General features: G+C 38.6%; 1 protein-coding gene across 2 annotated transcripts in view; it reads left to right on the top strand.

Annotated features, from left to right (window-relative positions):
• Positions 1-19,761, top strand: part of eng (endoglin) — a 49,603-nt gene that overhangs the window by 3,877 nt on the left and 25,965 nt on the right. For both annotated transcript variants that reach the window (XM_088940453.1, XM_088940454.1), the window contains exon 3: positions 12,987-13,141. In XM_088940453.1, the coding sequence (XP_088796579.1) occupies positions 12,987-13,141 (155 nt within the window). The remainder of the gene's footprint in view (positions 1-12,986; positions 13,142-19,761) is intronic.

Genomic DNA, 19,761 nt, shown 5'->3' with positions numbered 1-19,761 from the left:
GGATCTCTATGCTTCTATGAGAATGACTATATTAATAAAAAATTCAGGTGTACAATTTTACATACACTCAATTTAGTGCTCACACGTTTTTTTTTGCTGGGGAAAACTTGAAATTGTTGCGCACACAGGCCATTAAAAATTAGAGGGAACATTGTTCAGACGTCCTTGGGAACGATAGGACCATCTTTCCACATTTGCATTACTGTACTATTTTGTTGCTGTGACACTAAACAGTAGTGGAGGCAGTGATGAAGTGTGAAATTAAACTTTTTGAAGTGTTGCACAATGTCCTTCCAATTGGACGAGGAGGAGTGACCAGTAAGACAAGTCAAGATATCATGTGGTCAGATAAGTGTCACTGTTGGCTGACAGGACATACCTCAAGATCACTGGCTGTGGACATCTTTAGGGAGATTATGTATTACAGAAAGATTCTCAAATGTGTTATGTGTTAGCAGAAAGCCAAATTTGTGAAGCAACTAACAAAGACATAAAAATAGATTTTATCCAAATAATGACTTCTATTAAAAGATTAAGGTCAGAGGTACAGTAGAATGAAAACAAGGAACTGTACATGTGTTGCAAAACTCTTACTTATGAGGTCAGGGGATGTAACAGATTTCAAAACATTTTCCTGATTCATTTTAAAAATTGCAAACCATTACATTTTTACAATGTAAAAGGGAGGAAAGGTTTGCTCTGGAGCAGAATACGCTTGAAACACTCCTTTAAGTTTTATTGTAATGTGTATATACTGTATTTTATCTCTCTCAATTAGGGCAATCGGTGCCATTTAGCTGTGCTACTTGGAAGTATTCATACTGAGAATCATTTTCATTAATGTCTTTATGACCCCTCTGAGCTCGGAGCACTAGACCAATTTAGTCACAATTTATGTTTTCCTATAATTCCAGGACTTGATTAACTAGTAAAACAGAGCTGCCCATTTTTGGTTCACAGGACCTGTTGTTATTTTATCATCTAAACTGAGCTTTCTGTTACCAATCTGAGCCTTCATGAACCATACTAGCTATTACCTTATTTTATTATTTACTCCTGAGCACGTTGCAGATTTAGCATCGTTGTTGAACATTTTTTTCAAGCATCTCAAAATTATCTTTCTAAAACCTGAAGACAATGAAAGTGTCTGGTTATGGAAATCAAAGGATCACTTTGGGGGTCGTTTAGAATGAAAGCCGGAAGACAATGTGGCTCTGAGAAGCAGGACTGTGAGGCTGTATACTACAGCCTGATGCTTTCAGCTTCCTATGTGACTACATTGGAGCTGAGAGTGATGGATTGAGATAGGGTAGACCTGGGGGTAAAACTGTTTGCTGGAAAATCCTGTCTTGCCTCCTCCCAGCTTTAGGGTGATTCTGTCAGACAAGGGTGGGCAACTCGGGTCCTCAAGTGATGATTTCCTGCAGGTTTTAGGGGCACCTTTCAATTACCTCCCTATTAAGACCTGGATCTGACTGGATCTTATCCACTTAATTGGTTCAATTAAGTCATTAAGGACTGCGATGGAATGAAAACCAGTACCAAACATGGCACTTGATGTTGTCAGTCTGTCCGATCTCCGGCCTTGCTCCCTGGCTGGCCACAAGGCAGCTGTCTTCACCTCCCCACAGAGTTCAAATGCGCAGGCCAGAAGAAAACTACAAAAGCATTTAGCAGAGTGGGAGGGGAGAAGACAGAACAAGGAGTAAGCGATCCAGCTTAGGAGCCATAGAGGCCCTCCATCCTCAGGAAGCTAGACTGGACGGGGGCATTATGTCACCATCAGATAACACAACACAAGGCTGACAGGGAGAGACGACGGCTTCTTAGAACGTTTGGGGAAAAAAAAGAAATTCCCTACTAAATATGGTGTCTGGAGTCTAAATAAGCAACCCCCCTCCTTCACAGAACACCACACTGGTTGTCCAGACTGGGTGGCAGTGAGACCTACCGACGCGACCAGTTGTCGCCCATGGAGACTGATCTCTATCTCTATCGCCTTGCAATTAACAATCTGCTCTCTCGTCTGTTTTTTTTTTAAGCAGCCAGTCCCCTGCGTTTTTCACTGATATATAAGGCAACTGGTGATGTTGGGTTCCTTGGGGAAAGTAAGGGCCAGAGGTGTAATGATAGGCATTGAGGTACTATACTGTATGTGTACTGCTTTAAGTAAGTGGGCTAACTGATATTCAGAGGTAGGAATGTGAATTTTAGCAGCTGAAAATACAATGAGAAGGCCATTAATAATTAGAAATGAATGATTCATATTAGCAATATTAAATTAAAAAGTATCTGTTTTTTGTTTATGCCTGGAGTGTTTAAAGCTCTGGATTTTCACTGATCATCTGGTCTGGTTTGACCAGCCCGAACCCATTTGTGGATCTTACAGTAGATAAACAGGTGCATTGTCCCCCCCCTTCCCCCTGTTGTAAAACAAATACGTTTTTTAAAACACTCAAAGGTGGGAATAGAGTATGTTAGCCTCTACAGCTAATTATCTCACGTTGTAGTCTTGTTTAATTCTTATTGCTAAGTTATCAAACATTGTTTTCTCATAACAACTCCTTTCGCGCTCCACTTTGAAATAAACCCATCAGGCCGGTGCTCAAGCAATGGTGTAACCTTACTGTTAGCAAAACAATTGGTAGTGACATTAATGAGGACATTTTTGTGATACAATTTAAACATCTGTTGCAAAACAGATGGATTGCATACACTTTTGAAACACCTTGTGTGTTTCTTTTCTCGTGGTGAAATTGCTCCCCTGGGGATGAATAAAGTATTTTGAATTCAATTCAACTCTTCCATCAGAATCCAAGAACGCTAGTTTCAGCTGCTAATGATGTCTTCAGTTTTCACACGTTTCAACAAAGAAAGAGACAGTTCCCAGAGCAGCTAGAGATGTTGTGGACATTCAAAGTCAGGAGTCCATATGTGTCCCTGAGACCTGGCTTGTATCTGGTCGTTGCTAATGTCTCCTCCTTCTGGGCAGTTGAAGAGCCATTTTAAACATTCTACAGCTACACCAACCTTGCGAATAGTTAAAGAATTAAACGGTGTATGAAAAATGTTTGGGGTTGCATGGTGGTGCAGTGGTTAGCATTGCTGCCTTGCAGCACTGGGGCCCAGAGTTCTGGTCTGTACTTGAGGTGCTGTCTGTATGGAGTTTGTATGTTCTCCCCATGTTTGTGTGGGTTTCCTCTGGGTTCTCTGGTTTCCTCTCAACATTCCAAAAACATACTGGTAGGTTACTTGGATTCTGGGAATATTGGCCCTGGTGTGAGTATTTGTGTGTCTGCCTCTGTGCCCGTGTCTGTGTGTGCCCTGCGATGGACTGGTGTCCCATCCAAAGTGTATCCTGTCTTGTGTGTCTTGCTTGCTGGGATATGTTCTTGTTCTGCTTGTGACCTTGTATTGGATGGAATACATTTTTTAAGTCAAATTCTTCCTGGAGTTCATTACAGTTCATGAATTCTACAGTCACAGATGTCCTAGTTCCTTTCTATAATGAACATTTGTCAATGATTCAGTTAGTAACTTCTTAATTTTTTCTTTTTTTTTTTACGTTTGCACTTTGCTTCTCCTGAAAGAGACTTTGTTAGGGGTAGCCCAAAGTGAGCGGTTTTACCCAGGGCAGTGTGAATTTTGTGCTCTAGCAAGCAGCAACAATGAATGAGTTAGAACTTGTGCAACCATCTTACAGTAGCATGCTTCACTAGCAGGAGACAGGTAAGCTCACAAGTCTGCTTGTAGGTGTGAATAATTTAGAAATTGTTACTAATGGCATGGAAAATCAAAATTTGTTTGATTGTAAAAAAAGATGTATAAGAACATTTTCAGTTAAATATAAATATGTATTATCTATATAATAAATATAGATATAATATATAGTTAAATATTTGTACAGTACAGCTGCTACAAATACTGTAGACAAGTTCAGAATGCGATTTACTGAAAAAAGAAAAATTCCGAAACCTTCCAGCCTTCAGGGAAGGTCAATATATTTTTTAACATTAAAAGGAAGCTGACGCTAAATTTAGCCACAGAATTAACAGGCTTCCTATTTAGCTGGCTGACACAGGAAGAACTCAACAAGTGAAGAAGCCATTGGTGAATGTCACCCGAACTGTGGAAAATTACATAAATCCTGACAGAAATTAAAGACATTAATCCAGGAGAATAAATCTGATTGAGAAAAAACTTGCAAATACAGACAGCTCATTGTTGGTGAAGGATATAGTAGAGCGAAAACGTGAGGTGTGCAGTATACCAATTTTATATACTGTAGATGACATTTTCAGTGATAAAAATAAAGAAAGGTTTGACAGCCAGTGATCAAGTTATTTCAGCAGGGCAGTGCCTTCTCCCTTGGAAGTGGAGGGAAATTCTGATTTTTCCCTGGATGGACGCAGGCACATGGACGAGTGCCTTTTGTTTGATTTAAAATGTTAGAATGTTTTAATAAAAGAAACTTTGTCTCTTTTAATGTGTTTGTAGTTAGAGAAATCTTTAAGTGTAATGTTTTTTTTAAAAAAACTTATTTTTCATAAAGGAATTGCCTTATCGAATTTTGGCTTAAGAACACTAAACTTTTTTAATCAAACTTGCAGCTCAAGGTTGTTTTTACAAATTGTATAAAACAGAGTGACATGAGGCTTGCCAACTGGAACTTTTTCCAATACATAAGATATCGTTTTCCCTCAGTTGTCATAGCAGCGCGTTCCAAATGCCTCATTACCACTGTGTTTGATAAACCCAGCAGAATATTCCCAAACACACCAGTGTCAGCAGCCGCCATCTGCTTGGATAAGCAATGCAATTTACAGTTGTTATCTTATAAAGGCATCCAGCAAGACGTTCAAAGGGCTGAGATACAGTACAATAGGAAGCAAATTCTTCAGTTTCAGATGTTTTGGGGTTAAATGTCCAATTGTTATTCCTCTTAGAGATGTGCTTCAGAAGCATGGATCTCACAGGGATTTGTCGAAATATTCTGTGAGATTTGAATAACCTTTTCCCTTTCATAAACCATTTGGTCCATTCTGTTAAGTGAATTTCTTATTTAAATGAAATGAAAGCAGGTGATGAACACATGATTCACAGAGATATACTGTACTCTATGAATGGATGAATGAAAGAGAACTCTTTAGTTGCAAAAATGTTACAAATAAGAGGAGGTAATTCAACCCATTATCCACTTTACCAACCGCAAACACCATAAAAACTAGAATGATCTGCTCAAGTGAATTGAATCTTTGCATATGCCAACAGAAGCACACTATTCCAGGAATACCTACAATGCATTTTAAAATGATTTATTTAAGAGAAAAAAACTGAAGGACAAACTGTCGGCTTTTTACTTTTTTTTTTTAGCAATTTTCTTATGTCCAGGGCTCCGTAATGACCATTTCAAACTTAGATTGTGATTTTGTTGAAATGACTTGAATCGGACTCTTTCGATCAAATCCTTCCTCTGAAAGAATGTCTCTGTGTTACTGGGGAAGAGAGGCGTCATAGCAATGGGACTGCTTGGGGACACTCATGCCCTCTGTCAAGCTCTGATAAGAACTTGTTTACCTTCCTGTGGATAGTGCAAGCTCAGTGTTCAGCCAAGGAAACTCTGGGACAATAGGTGTGCATAGTAAAGGCAAACCAGACCCCACCCTCCCACTCCCCAGCCTGACCTTGGATTCAGGGAATTAATTCAGTCTCCTTGACTGACTGACACGTGGTCTTGCTCTTGCTGTTCAGTCTTTGGTATAACTGTCTGGCTGCAGTATCGTTACCTTTTTAACATGAATGAATGTTTTTACCTGATTTGTACGACAGTACATATATCAGTACAAAATAGAATTAACTCCCCCCCCCCCCCACTGTTCAAAGTTATGCTGGTAGGTTAATTGGCTTCTGTAAAAAATGGCCTTGGAGTGAGTGTGTGGGCGTTTGTCTCTTGTGTGTGCCCTGCGATGGACTGGCGTCCTGTCCAGGGTGTATCCTTCCTTGAGCCCAGTGCTTCCTGGAATAGGCTCTGTGCAGCCATGACCCTGAATTTGATAACTGGTTATTGGAACTGATGTGTCGTGATGTATTGTATTTATAATTAAGTTAAGTATAGTAATAAAACTGTTACCAGATAAAGTAGAAAGTCACTCACTATCTCTGTTGGATCATGTAATGCCGGAGTTAATGGAAAACTGAGAAGTCATACCAAAAAGCCATAGCAAAAATAACCTTAATAATGCAATTAACAAAGTGTATACTTAAACAAATGTAGCTGCTATCTTCATGCACTTTATTGTCCTTTTTTGTGTGACTCGACATTACAGAAAAGTACATTTGTGATTGTAACTGTGTTAAAATCAAATTTGCACATTTTACAATACAGTTTACTGAGTCTGGTACTCAGTCCAGACTGCTAGAAGGCAAACAGGTGTGTTGGAAAAATGACAGTCCTTGCCAGGTGTTCATGTTTGTAACTGATATGATGATTTCTACCATTCTGGGGTAAAAGAGACAGCAGCCTTGCTTTTTAATATACATTTTAATTAAAGTAATATATTGATACCCATTGGGCTTGCCAAGAATAGGAAGCCAGGCTTCCAATATTAATGGTGAAATCAGAAGATTTTCATTGTTTCAATATTTAAATGTGTCTTTAGTTGCAGCTTTTGCAGTCTGTTATATTTACAGAAAGCTTTCATTAAGAAAAAGTTAGGTCTTCTATTCAGGACGTGAGTTTTTTTTTTGCATTTCCCTACCAGAATTAGACAGCAGGCTTGTGTTTTTAATCTAAGAGAAGCACAAACAATAATGCACTTCCTTGGCAAGGCTTTCTGTGAGTGGTTGTGGGTATCAGCCTGCCTGCTTGGGTGATGTGGAAAGCAGCTCAATAAAGGAAGTCACAATTTCCAGCATATGGATAGCTGCCTATGTTTAAAGTGTCAACTTTGCACATGGGGATTGTTTTATGTTGAATGAAGATCATCTAAAGAAAAAAAAAATGCAGTTTAAAAGAACCACAGTGTTTAGTCACATTCCTTTGAATAGTTTGCAAACCGTGCTTTTGTTTGCACTAAAACCGAAGAGTTACTAAAACATGTGTTCTGCATAGAAACCGTCTTTTTTCTGTTCAGAAAGCATACAGTAGCTTATAATCACGTTGTTTCTGGTCTCCCAGTTATTTATCAAATTCATCTGAAAATTAAAAAATTCTTATTGCAAATACACTTTAATTGCCCTATTGTACTGTCTCAGAGTTAATAATGAGATTTCATTAATATCAGAAAAAAACTAATTCAAAGAGATCTGTTTCTTTCAATAGATTTCCTCTGTGAAAAGAGCATCTGTTATTTGCTGTGGGATGGCTTGCTTTATTAAAAATTTGTCCCTGGACAGCTGAGCTTATTCTCCTGTTTTGCTTAATTCAGTCGAGTGGATGCACTTTTTGTTGTAACACTTTTTGCCCAGGATAATTTGAAATTTAGGCAAATTAGAATTTTAGACATTACATTTGCATCTACCTTGGGGAATATCATAATAAAGAAAATCTTGCAGGGAAAAAAACAACTTTGTTTTAAGGGATATTGTTTTGAAAATGATCCCTTAAAAAGCTCACAAATGATATTTGTTTTATGCTGTTGATAAGAGAGATGTTTTTAAAGTAAGCATATTTTTTCCATTTAGAGCTCTGTAAGAAACATTTATTGGAGATAAAGGTATATGAGCTTCATAAGTTAAGACACAAAGGAATTGTGGCATGCTCTGTAAACAGTCTGACCTCTCCAATAGCACAACTATCTGTGTGACCACCTGCCATCGAATAACGAGGGGTCTCTCTTGGGCAGGTGATGCTGAGTATTACAGTGGTGAATGTTGATGTTCTTGCCATGTCAGTAAAGAATGCCCTGGGAATATGTTTGCCCTGTGACACCAGGGTAATATTTTGTAGAGCACCAGGCAGCACTTGAATACTCTGAACTCTTTAGATAGCCATTCAGGATTGCCACTTAGGGACTGTTGTTTCTTCTACTATGATAGCTGGCCAGCTCAACAAATAGCATATGTTTTAAAAATAGAAACCCAGTAGTCATGCCATGTAATTCGCCATACCGCTTTATACCGTACGGTGTCATGGGAAGCCGGAGCCTCCCCACCAAGCAACAAGCACAAGGCAGGGTACACCCTGGGCAATTAGAGCCCACCGTAAAGGCTGAGGGGGACATTTGGCCCAGTCAACGGGATAACTCCCTATTCTTATTGAGAAACGCCCGGGGATCTTTAATGACCATTGAGAGTCAGGACCTCTGTTTAACGACTTATCTGAAATATGGCGCCCACTACGGTATAGTGTCCACACCACTATACCAGGGCAATAGGACCCACACAGACTGCAGGCCCCTGCTGGTCCCACTATCACCTCTTCCAGCAGCAACCATAGCTTCCCAGGAGTCACCCAGGTACTGACCAGGCTCAACCCTGCTGAGCTTCACTGGGTAACCAGTTGAGAGCTACAGGGTGATATGGCTGGATACCCAGAAGTATACACCAAAATAAATTAAAACAACTGCAGGGAAAAGCAGCTAAATTAAAAATAAAACAAACTCTGCAAACCTAAACATGGTGCAGTTATGTAGATACTGCCAGAATTTGGGGATCTTGCACTGTTTGGCCAATGTGAAATTTCTGTGTTTGTGGTGATATTACTGTGGCTCAGATAAATCAAAAATTCTACTTTCAGTTCAAACACAAATTGCATAACATAAAACTAAAAACTCAGGTCTAATTGGTTATTTGACAATTTGCCTAGAGGGCACTAATGACTTAAGAGCATAACCCTAAGTAGTCAGTAGCTACTTGATCCAAAGAGCTCATATACCTGTTTCTTGAAAGAAGCCAGGGTATTGGATTCACCAACGTGGCTAAGTAGCTTATTCCATACTTCACATAAGCTTTTGTGCAAATAAGTGCATCCTGTTCTCGATTTTAAATGCACTTCTGCTTAGTATACTGTAACTGGCAAACAAGAAGCTGCCATAAACTGACAAGATTTTAATTTACGAATGTACTGTAGGTGCCACAAACTTTTCACTTGAGTCTAGAGCCACGTGTGATTGATATCATGTTCTATATGTCTTCAGTGACTATATAAATATTTACTTCTCCCCAGACCTGAGTTTGGTTGGAATGCTTCTGTGTAAACAATGTATTCATGGAAAAGAAAATTGAAGGAACAGATAAAAATAGATGAATGGAATCTTACGGCATTCATAGCTCATTTAACTGGAAATCACTCAGCAGGCTTGTTGGCATTTCCTTAAAGTCACAGTGCCACTGAGTGACAGGGTTTTAAATAGCCAGCACAAAAAGAATTCATGTTTACACCAACAGAATGAGCACATATAACACTGTCATTCCACTTGTGCCTGTGGACATTATACTTGAGCATAAAGTGCCCCATTAGGAAAATACCCTGTTGATAAGACCACCAAGCCAAAGCCTTTAATCAGCAGCCTCTGTGATCGTTATTAATTCAGAACTGCATTAGATAAGTTTTCTGTTCATATGCAGTCTTGATACTGGACATAAAAACACAAACAGGACATATTTTCTGCAACAACAGGTGAAGAGCTGGGTGAGCTTCCTGGAAGGAATTAAGTGGCTGTTAATTAACAACTGCCTGCAAGTTTTGCCACTCCATTTTTGGGAGCCAAAGTTTCCTGGACAGTACCAGCTCGGCGACATGACTTGTTTATGTCCCTTTTGTCACGCCAGAGCCTTTCAGAGGCCGCCATCATTGGGCATGCCGTCTAAACAGGGCATTTCCTGTTGCCCCTGGAGACAGGAAGCTGCAGTGGAGGCAGGGGGCTAGCCTGGCAGCCGGACGAGCTTTGCTTTAGAACTGAGCTCTGTCTCCTTCCCAGCTCTTGTCACACTGGGATAAAGCTCCTAAATCCTTAACAGCAACATTTCCAACCAAAACATTACATACAATAACTGACACTATGTTTGACTACATGATAATTATGTATGTAGTTATGTATGACTTCATGTTGTATAGTCTGCTTTTTATTGTATTCGTCTGAATCTTGTGCTTATGGCACAAAAGCTCTTTTCTGAAACAGTAATAGCTTTACTGTACTTGTTACAGAAATTTGAGAATGTTATTGTTGGAAACAAAATCAGATTTCATCATTGAACAGACTGACACTTTTACAGAACGCAATCTAAATACTGAAACTAGAATTTCGTCTTTTGTAGTCGTGGTGGAGTGGAATGTTTAAAACTTCTGAGCAGGAATCCACAAGGAAGTCTGGCTAAAAAGAGGATACATCAGGGACTAACTCCTTCCAGCATCAAAGACAAACAGAAACATAGAGATCAGGGCTAAAAAGCCAGCTCCTGAAGCCAAGATAGGAAATTGGAATTTGGCTTTGTATCAGATCTATCTTACGGTATCTGTTCATCAAGATGAATACATTTTGTTCAACTGCAAATGGACAGTGTATTGCCTTTTCCATTTATGTATCTATATAGTTTTAGAAACCAAAAAAAATAATACAATACATTAAAAAAACACACTTTTGATGATGATAACATCCTGCTATGTAAAAACAATGTAAAATCAAGATAGCATAAGAAACAAATACTACATGCATTAACATATGAGCTGATGTGGTGGCACAGTGGTTATCATTGCTACCTCATTTACCAGAGCTTGGGCCCTGGGTTCAGTTCCTTTGGTGCTCTCTGCATGTAGTTTATACATTCTCGCTGTGCTCATATGGGTTGCACCCCACAGTCCAAAGACATTCTGACAGATTATTTGGCTTCTGTAAAAATTGGCTCTGATGTGAGTGTGTGCGTCTGTGTGAGTGTGTAGACGGGTGTTCCGTTCAGGATTATCTCTGCCTTATGACTTTTTTTTTTTTACTGGGTTAGGGACCAGCATCCTGTGTGACCCTGTAATGGATAAAATGGTTTAGAAAGTGGATGGACTTTAAAAGAAGGCAAGGTGTTCGTTGACTAATTCTCAAGAGATGATATCTGCTTCACCATCACCTTCAATATCACAAAGTGTCTTCTGACTACATTTACACGTAGCGGTAATTGAGAGTATTGAATATCAAAATATTTAACTGCATTTTATTGATGGAAGTTACTGCCTACAATATCACACAGTTCTGCTCTTCAAACCTTTATTCTTTATATAAACGCATAACGAACTGGCTGAACACATTCCTTGAAAGGATCTCTAAATGATTACCGAGCCCCTTGTCTTGATCAGTCCATGGAATTTTAGATTTATTTTCTATTACTCTGCTTTAAGATGTATTTCCATTAGAAATGTGTTAGGTGCTGTATCTCACAAACCTAAGTAATGCTAATCAACAAGAACTACTTGTTTGCCAATAAAATCGTTACATGTCTCTGCTTTGTCCTGTCTGGAAGTACATTAGTTAAGGCTGTTGTCTAGGGCCTGCTTTCCAAGGTCACAACCATTGAATCATGACAGGCGTTCAGGTCCACTTGCTGAGAGCTTGTGACGCCACCTGTCCTATAGAAAGAGCAATAGGGCGCTCTATCTCTCTCAGCACTCAGTCTAGAAAGGAGGCAGTCACTGAGCCAGGGATAGTGTAGGAAACGACACCTGACCCTCATTTCCTAAGGAAGGACACTGTTTACTTCTTGGGGAATATTTATTGACCGCCAACAGGAAACTCCCTATAGGCTAACGGAGCTCTCGGCAGACGGCAGTCCTTGCAGGGAGCGATTAAAAGATGTTGGCAGCTTTCATCAGAAAAAAATTCAACTGTTTCCCCTCGGGTTTCAACAATAGGGCCAGACAGCCCCCCTTCCTTGTACATTTTCACAACACGCACAAACACCCATAAATAGTAGAAACCTTCATCCCCCTGACAATGGTAAGACAGTGGAAGCTTACGCCATTGATGGCCTTTTTATTTGACTATCAAGCAATATTGCCAGTGTGTTTTTGTCACCTTTGAATTGTAGCAGTAGCTGTTGTGTAACTTGAGGATTGCTAGTAAGTTGAGAGCCAAGAGAGCATCATTTTGGGGTGAGATGAAAGAGTCTTTAACATATGAATGCTGAAACTGAAGATAGGTTTCAGCAAATATCAGTAAAACTAAAGAGAAAAACTGAATTGTGTTAATTAATAAGTATTTAGACCCCCCGAATTCATTGGTGGAAAAATGATTGCAGTATTACCATAAGATCCATATTACTGTACCGTATTATAGGCATAAAAGTTACAGCTGTAATAGTTATTATATTAAATCTTTTTGGGTAAGTCTCTACCAACTTTGTACACTAGTGCACTGTAGCTTTGGGTCATTGTCCAGCTGAAAATTTAATTTCCATCCCAGTTTTAGGTCTTTAGAAGACTGAAGAAAATTTTCCTATTTGGTTTTGCCGGTAGTTTGCTCTATCCATTTCCTCCTCAAAAGAGTCCCAGTGCCTATGTTGGCCAAATGTTTGTAGCCTAAATGCTTTGTTGGACATCCCATGTGGGATTTTAAATACTTTTTTAGTTCCATATAAGCCTGTTTTTTGGAGTGACCATGTACAGTATATTGCCGACCCATTAACATTTTATTCCATCGCAGAAAATGATCTTTACGAGTCTTTTAAAGTTAACATTGTCTTCACAATGTCTTCCCTAACCAGTTTCCTCCTAGGCTGGATATTCAGTATAGAGCTATATTCAGCTCTTGATAAGAGGTGATTATTAGAGTTGATTTAAAATGATGACTGCGAGGGTGACATAATCAATAAAGATGGATGTATTCTTGCTGATTAGTCCGTTTATAAATGTGGTATTGTTGTACAGTAAGCATGGTTTATAACAAAATCTCCTTGTAAAAGAGTCAGATGTGAGGCCAAGTATAGAACAGTGTTTGAACAGTGTACACAAAAAATACTACAATACAGCTCATTAAATAAGTATTCATTTTACACTTTTACAGGATTGCTGACTGCTTGCAAACCAAGGGAGGTGACAGGAAAGGAAAATGACTTCATCAGTGTCACCGAAGCTTCAGTGGGTTGTTGGAGCTCATACGCCAACAATGACACAGAAGTGCACATCCTGAACTTGGAAATTCAGAATTTTGATCAGAATGTAAGTTGTCATCTAACTTTCTCCAACAGACTTCTCTCTGGAGTTTCCAGTTTACCTTGTGTCCCTCAAACTTCTGGAGTGCTGGAGTATGTAGTGACACGCTGGTCTGGTGGAGCCTGGTTGGTTTCTGTGTTTTTCAGTGCTTTCCCCATTTTTTCTTATGCTTCAACATAATGGGGATTTCTACTGCCTCAAAGTAAAGCATGTCTTTCTACAGTTTTACTTTTATATAGGGCAGTTGTAACACATAAGGAACTGTACCCAAGTCACTAAACCTTCAAGTGGGTACAGACCCTGTAAATAAAATAAATTCACAGGGTAAAATCACAAATTACTGTATGTAAACAGTCCGAACAGCATAGACTGCTCTCAGAGTACGTTTATCCATTTAAATTGATACCAGATGATGCACAATTGACCAAGACACCCGTTTTATGGCACTTCACACTAGCTTTTATGCTGTTGACTTTGACAAGTAGAAACATGTGGTCATGCGCTGTATCCTTGACAACAGCTGCTTGAAGATTGTTCCTTCTTCTCCACGGCAAAAGCTAACAGTTACCATATGACTATTATCATGCAATCTGGAAATCCCGAGGTATGAGAAGTGATAAAGAATAAAGTCAACCACTCTTGTCATTTTTTTTTACACAGCTAAAACAACAAGAGTAAAATCGCTTTTCCAACCTAAACAAAAGTGTTTTACTTGGAAGTTTGTTGACAGCTGTTTGATGGGAAGCAGAATTATTTTGCTGACTGTGGATAAGGTTTTAGTACTTTTCCACAGTAGATACCATACAACAAAATGTAAATTATCAGGACCTCCCAGTTTCAGGAGACGTGATACTTCTTGTGTTTTTCACAAACCCTCGTTAACTTAGTGGAATTTTCAGCCAACTAACTGCACAGACATTTCTAGAATTTCTTTAAACATTGCATGGGAATGATCATGGAGTCACTGTCCATGCACCATCTGGCAGTACTTCACAACTGAAGAGCACAAGAGAGATAACAAGTAAGAGGAGGCTACTCTGCGTGTTTGGTTGTTATAACTAAATGATCGAATGAGTTTATTTTCTAAAAGGATGGTGGAATTAGCTTAGACAACATGGCTGGGTAGCTTCTTGCAGACTCACACAACCCAAGGCAGACTCTGTAGGACAAACTTTTTTCAAGGCACATCACCTATGTGCTGATACAATAATCCCTCCTTATAAAACTATTATTACTATTTTGTTCCTCAAAAACCACTCATAAGGTGAAAATACATAATATGGAAGTTAAATTCCCATTATGTCCCGTGTTATAATCTGTGATTGGTTCAAGAATGAAAAAATATTCATCATCCTGGAAGATGCAAAAAATCAAGGATCTTGGCACTACTTAATGAGTCCAGCTCATTAGTGAAAATCTACCTGTTAAACGGGAAAAAAACAGGAATAACTACATCTCTAAGTAAAAAGATTCAAATATAATATAAAAATATAACTACCAGGCAAGCCATAAAACTAAAGTTCCTATGAATACATTGCTGTTTAACATATCTCTTAATGTTTTGTTGGTTATTAATGCTATTTTGCTCCTGTGTTATTTTTACTGCATTTAATATTAAAAACGTTACATGTTTTAAAAAGTGCATTAGTTGAAAAACCCCCTTTACATTTAGATTTAAAAAAACTCCCATTTAAAATTGTCATTATAATTTCTCTAAGCAGAGTTTCTAAAACAATGAAATACATTTACGAACTGAAGTACATTTGTAAGTTTTTCTCTCTGGGTATTGTTGGCATTTTTATTTGAATTTTAAGCTACACTAGTGCGTCGATCCAAATCTTTTTTTTACACTACTCGAAAGTGAGTCATCCAGTTAAAGTGAAGTATTAGATAGCACAACTGCATTCTGTGTGGATCACTGAGAGTGAACGTCCAGCTGGAATTTTAAATATGATTCTTTGAACCATCCTGTCTCTTTGCTGCTCCAGTTTAAGATCTTGCCAAAAATGCTGTCTTAAACTGCACGCACTTTGCAGACAGGGAGACAAATGATATCTGAACAACGGGGCAGTGCTGACTGCTTCCCCAGACCTGACTCCAGAAATTGAACATTTCCCTCTGTGGCCAAAGCTGTAAACAAGACAGATGGAATGTGGATTTTCTGAGAAAGCGGGAGAGGATGGAAGGGAGAGTTAGGGGCTGGCTTTGCGGTTCAAAGGGGGAGTTGTTAAAGTCCAGTTTGATGTCATCGTTTGGCACGCAGCTGGGCTCCTTGGCCTGGATCCTAGACCAGAGACTGGAGCCGTCTTGGGTTAGGGGACAGAGAAGAATTACGGGAAGCCAGTTTACATCAGCAGAGCCAGCAAAAAGAAAAAGAAAAAAAAAAGGCACTCAAGAGGAAAAAAAAGTCAGTCAAAAGGAAAACAATTGTATCTTGAAAACACAGGAACAAAAATAGCAAGGGTGAGTGAGCAAGGGCCTGCTACTTTCATTGTTTGAATGAAGAGAGTTAGAGGCGCAGGAGAGAGAGATGAAAACTGGGAGGGGAATCTGTTTTCTGTAAACAGTGTGTGGTTGTAATGAGCAATTCCTTCTTTTTTTTCTTCCTCTGTTCTTGAGGAATTTGGTATTTGAATAGATTTTGAATATTGAACACAGAAATTGGTTCAGTCCTGTTGAGGCCCATAAATGCAGCTGGAGCATTCTTTTAGTCTTTTGAGTTCTTTGGTCATCTTCAGTCATTTCAGTCTAGATGATCAATAGTTCAGCAATCATCTAGTCATCTTCTTTCTTTGTTAGTTATCTGATCAAATATTGCTCAAATAACTAACCTTTTAGACTTTCAATTTCCCAAGAAATTTCAGGATATAAGTTAGACTTTTGTTTTCCCCTTCCTCTGAATCAGCGATGATGGTCTCAACATTTGTCAGCTTCCTGTCTCTGAGTCTAATTCAAAGACAGTCTGCCTGCAGTTTGTTTAAATGCTTTCACATGCAGAGAAAGACATCTAGCCAAGATATTTTTTTAAAATAAGTGCATCAAAGAATCAGGCTTTCAAAATTTAACCCACACACAACACTTGCAAAACTTCAGTATTAATGCTCGCTAGCTTTCTGGAATTACTGTTGAGGGCTGAGTTTGTAAGTTCTGATTGAACTATTGGAACAAAAAATGTTCAGCGGAACAGTGTTATCCATCCAGGAACATACAATAAAGATTTTAGTTAAAAAAATTTAATGTATGCTTCAAGTTTGTGTTCATGTTTGTTTCATTCCTGTACTCTTACACTTACTAATAAAATCATTTTTGCAAAGGAAGAAGAGTTGGCAAAGCCACAGTCATCTATCTGTATAACTAACACAGATATATCACTGAAAGTGTCTTGGTATAACCAAAAATACACCTGCCTGTGCCCAGGCCTTTTGTGATAGAGATTTGTACATTTACTACTGCTGACAATCTCAATCACGCATTCCCTTACTGAAGTAGTTTTAACAAACTTAAAACACTGACACTAAAATGAAACAAAAAAAAAAGACTGAGAGCAGAAAAAATGCCTAACCACAAGCTGCAAGAAATAAAAGGGAAAAGTTAACTTGGCAAAAAATACACCAACATGACTTCCTAAAGCAGTGCAAGAGCATTTCTGCAACAGAACAACAGAATGTCTTAATCGCAGCTGTGATTGCAGAAAATTGTTTTGGAAGTGAAATGCCTCTACACAGTCTGTGCTAAATTTTCTCGTACATCGCATTACATTAGTCATTACAGTAACTAGTGAGCAGGAAGGGCCGCATTGTGTCAAAATTTGTGGAAACTCTTGCTTTCACCCGTGGGGAGACCAGGTGTTTCCAACAGCATGGCGACTTACAGTACCTTTACAATTTTGTGCTTAATTCAAAATTGGTACATTTTTTCCACACTGTCAATGAATTTATTTTGTTACCGATATTTAATAACCAATCTGAGAAATTGGGGCTGAAGTTCCATTTTAAGCAGAATGAACTGATTTACTGTTGTGCTTCCATATGTAATTACTAAAGATTATGTGATTGACACAATGTAGTTTCTGATTGAGTTGAGTCAAATGTAAATCTGTGCAGACTCTGGGCAATTACTACAACTTTACTTTAGACAGGACACTTTGCTTCTGTAATGCATGAGAATCTCTAATATTTTGATAGGGAATGTAGTTTTGGGAGAATATGTGCTGTCCTAAAATATCTGTAATGTTATTGCACCATTGTGATATAATTTATGTTTTTATTGTAACATTAGAATAATAATATAGTATATACTGTAAATAGTATAATATTAACAAATGCAATGAAAAATTCTTCTTGAATATATTTCATTTCATATTAATCCTTTGTGAAAAGGCATTTTACAATAAAAAAGAAGCGATGAGACAATATTTGTCACAGTTACAAAGTTGGTTCTGACAAATTGCCTGTAAATGATTAAATTAGTAATTTTGATGTTGAAATAAGGAACAGCTGTACAAAATCTACTTCTCATTTTGAAGTGCTTGGGCAGCATTAGCATGGCCTAAGGTCGTAAGGCCAAGGGTTATAAAGCCATAGAGCCACAGAGCACGGAATGGGAATATTTGGAGGTGTCGAAGAAAACTCAGTCTTCACTTGGGTTAGGAGATTCAGCCAATGGAGATCTTTTGTTCAATCAGCTGAAGGGGAGCGTAACACAGAGAAAATTTTTCCCCTAGCACACAGTGAAGTTACAATTTTCCTTTTATACATTAAATATATTGTAGGTGAGACTTTAACATATCAAAGGAACACACAAGGCACAGGACACTCACAGAAGTCTTTCAAACACAATCAAAACAGGACAGAAACATCCTGCACATCAAGCATCCTGCAATCTGTTTTATTTCTCTCTGATAAAACCACAGGCTTTAGTTGCAGAAAGACACTTGTCTTAGGTGCAAACAGAAAACCTCTCCCGTGCATATGTAGCGGAGCTAGTTCGGATATGGTGACGTCACCGCCCTCCCTGCGCGTAGCAGGGTCCTCAGCTGCCTGGACTGGGGAAGGTCTCCTTTAGCTCAAACTTTAAGATTTTCTTCTTATTTATTTTCTTCTTGGTGAATTTTATTCTGTTATTATATCACTAATAGTTAACATTGTGTAATTTCAAAACTGTTTTATGGGAAACGTATTCATTTTTGAATGTATATGTTTTGTAGTATTGTGAAAATGAATGGGAATGTACATTCATTAAGTAGTTGCACATATCTGTAGTGCCTGTATGTTTGATATAGGAGGCTTTGATCAAATACAGATTCGCTACAAAAAGCTTCTAAAAATTGCAACATGCTTTCACTTAAAATGTTCTCCTAATGCCTTTAAAACTAACTATGTGTGATTTTTTTAAAAGGATTTTCTGTGGATTGCTTGTGAATTACTTTTAAATGTGCTGTGGATCTAGAAATGATAGCCACTAGTCTCTCTCTCTCTTTGTAGTTCATATTCACGTATGAGGCATCCAGTATACTGTATACTGTAGGATATACAGTAGCTCACACTCGAAGAAGGCTTTACAGCTGAAATGTTGTGTTTCCTTTCTTCTCTTTTCAATATGGAATAAAACTTTTACTTGTTTCTTTGCAGCCTGTGCATGCTGACGTAGCTACCTACTTGAATGAATCCAGTATAAAGTGTGTCCAATCCAAAACAATATCGCAGCATGACCCCAGGCAACGTCTGCTGTCATTACTGTAAGAGATTCACTGTGTGGGTTAGCTTGGTTCCTGTTCTATTCAAGGACAGGGCAAGACCAATCATTTGGCGCCAATCGCACTTTAGTCATGAGGTGAAATTAGTGACATATGCACCCCAGAGACAGGGCTAGATGCCAGGATTGTGCTGTTTCGTGTGTGTGGCCATGAGTGATATTTCCTCAGACCATTTGGGTGATGGGTCAAATGATCCAGATTTACAGTAAAAACACACACATGCACAAAAATGGGCAATGAGTCATGGAAAAAGAAATTCTTCAGTTAAGCGGGGCAATTACACAACACAACACGGTCAAGGTAGCGAGCTGTCATCAGCCCTGCCCAGTGCAAGATGGAAGGGGGACGTTCTGTACTGAAAGACAATAGGGAATCCCCACTGACTGAGACCAAGAGAAGCTAAACTTAGCTCCTTCATTGAAAAGCGGCACGCTCTAGTTTGCCTTGACCAGGTGGGCTGTTGGTTAAGAGCCTTTGTTCATTGTGAGCTGCAATATCTGGTCTCCCTGGTTACAACAAATAGTGCTTTTTTGGACTGTCACAGGATAGCAAAATATAAACAACACCTTGTCTGTACAGAATGGCAAGTAGAGAGTGTGGACAAAGTGCTTCAGCAGAGGAAACGATTGCAGCATTTCTCATTGCACTTTGACAGGATTACATCTTCTGAAAAAGCTAAACTGACTAGCTCACTAGAACCAATATCTTATTCTAGAAGAAAGAAACAAATGTTCATTATTTAAAAACACAAGAAAAGTAAAGAAAAGAGAGGAGGGCATTCAGCCCACCTAGCCTGTTTCATAACTTAGTAGCTACGGTAATTGATTTCTTCTGATCATTTCTTGAAAGAAGCCAGTAAATTAGCTTCAGC

Source organism: Atractosteus spatula, chromosome 23 (genome assembly GCF_055471065.1).
Source record: "Atractosteus spatula isolate fAtrSpa1 chromosome 23, fAtrSpa1.hap1, whole genome shotgun sequence".
In the NCBI taxonomy this organism is placed as follows: Eukaryota; Metazoa; Chordata; class Actinopteri; order Semionotiformes; family Lepisosteidae; genus Atractosteus; species Atractosteus spatula.
The sequence above is the reverse complement of the archived record's forward strand: the minus strand, read 5'-3'. Positions and strand labels throughout refer to the sequence as shown.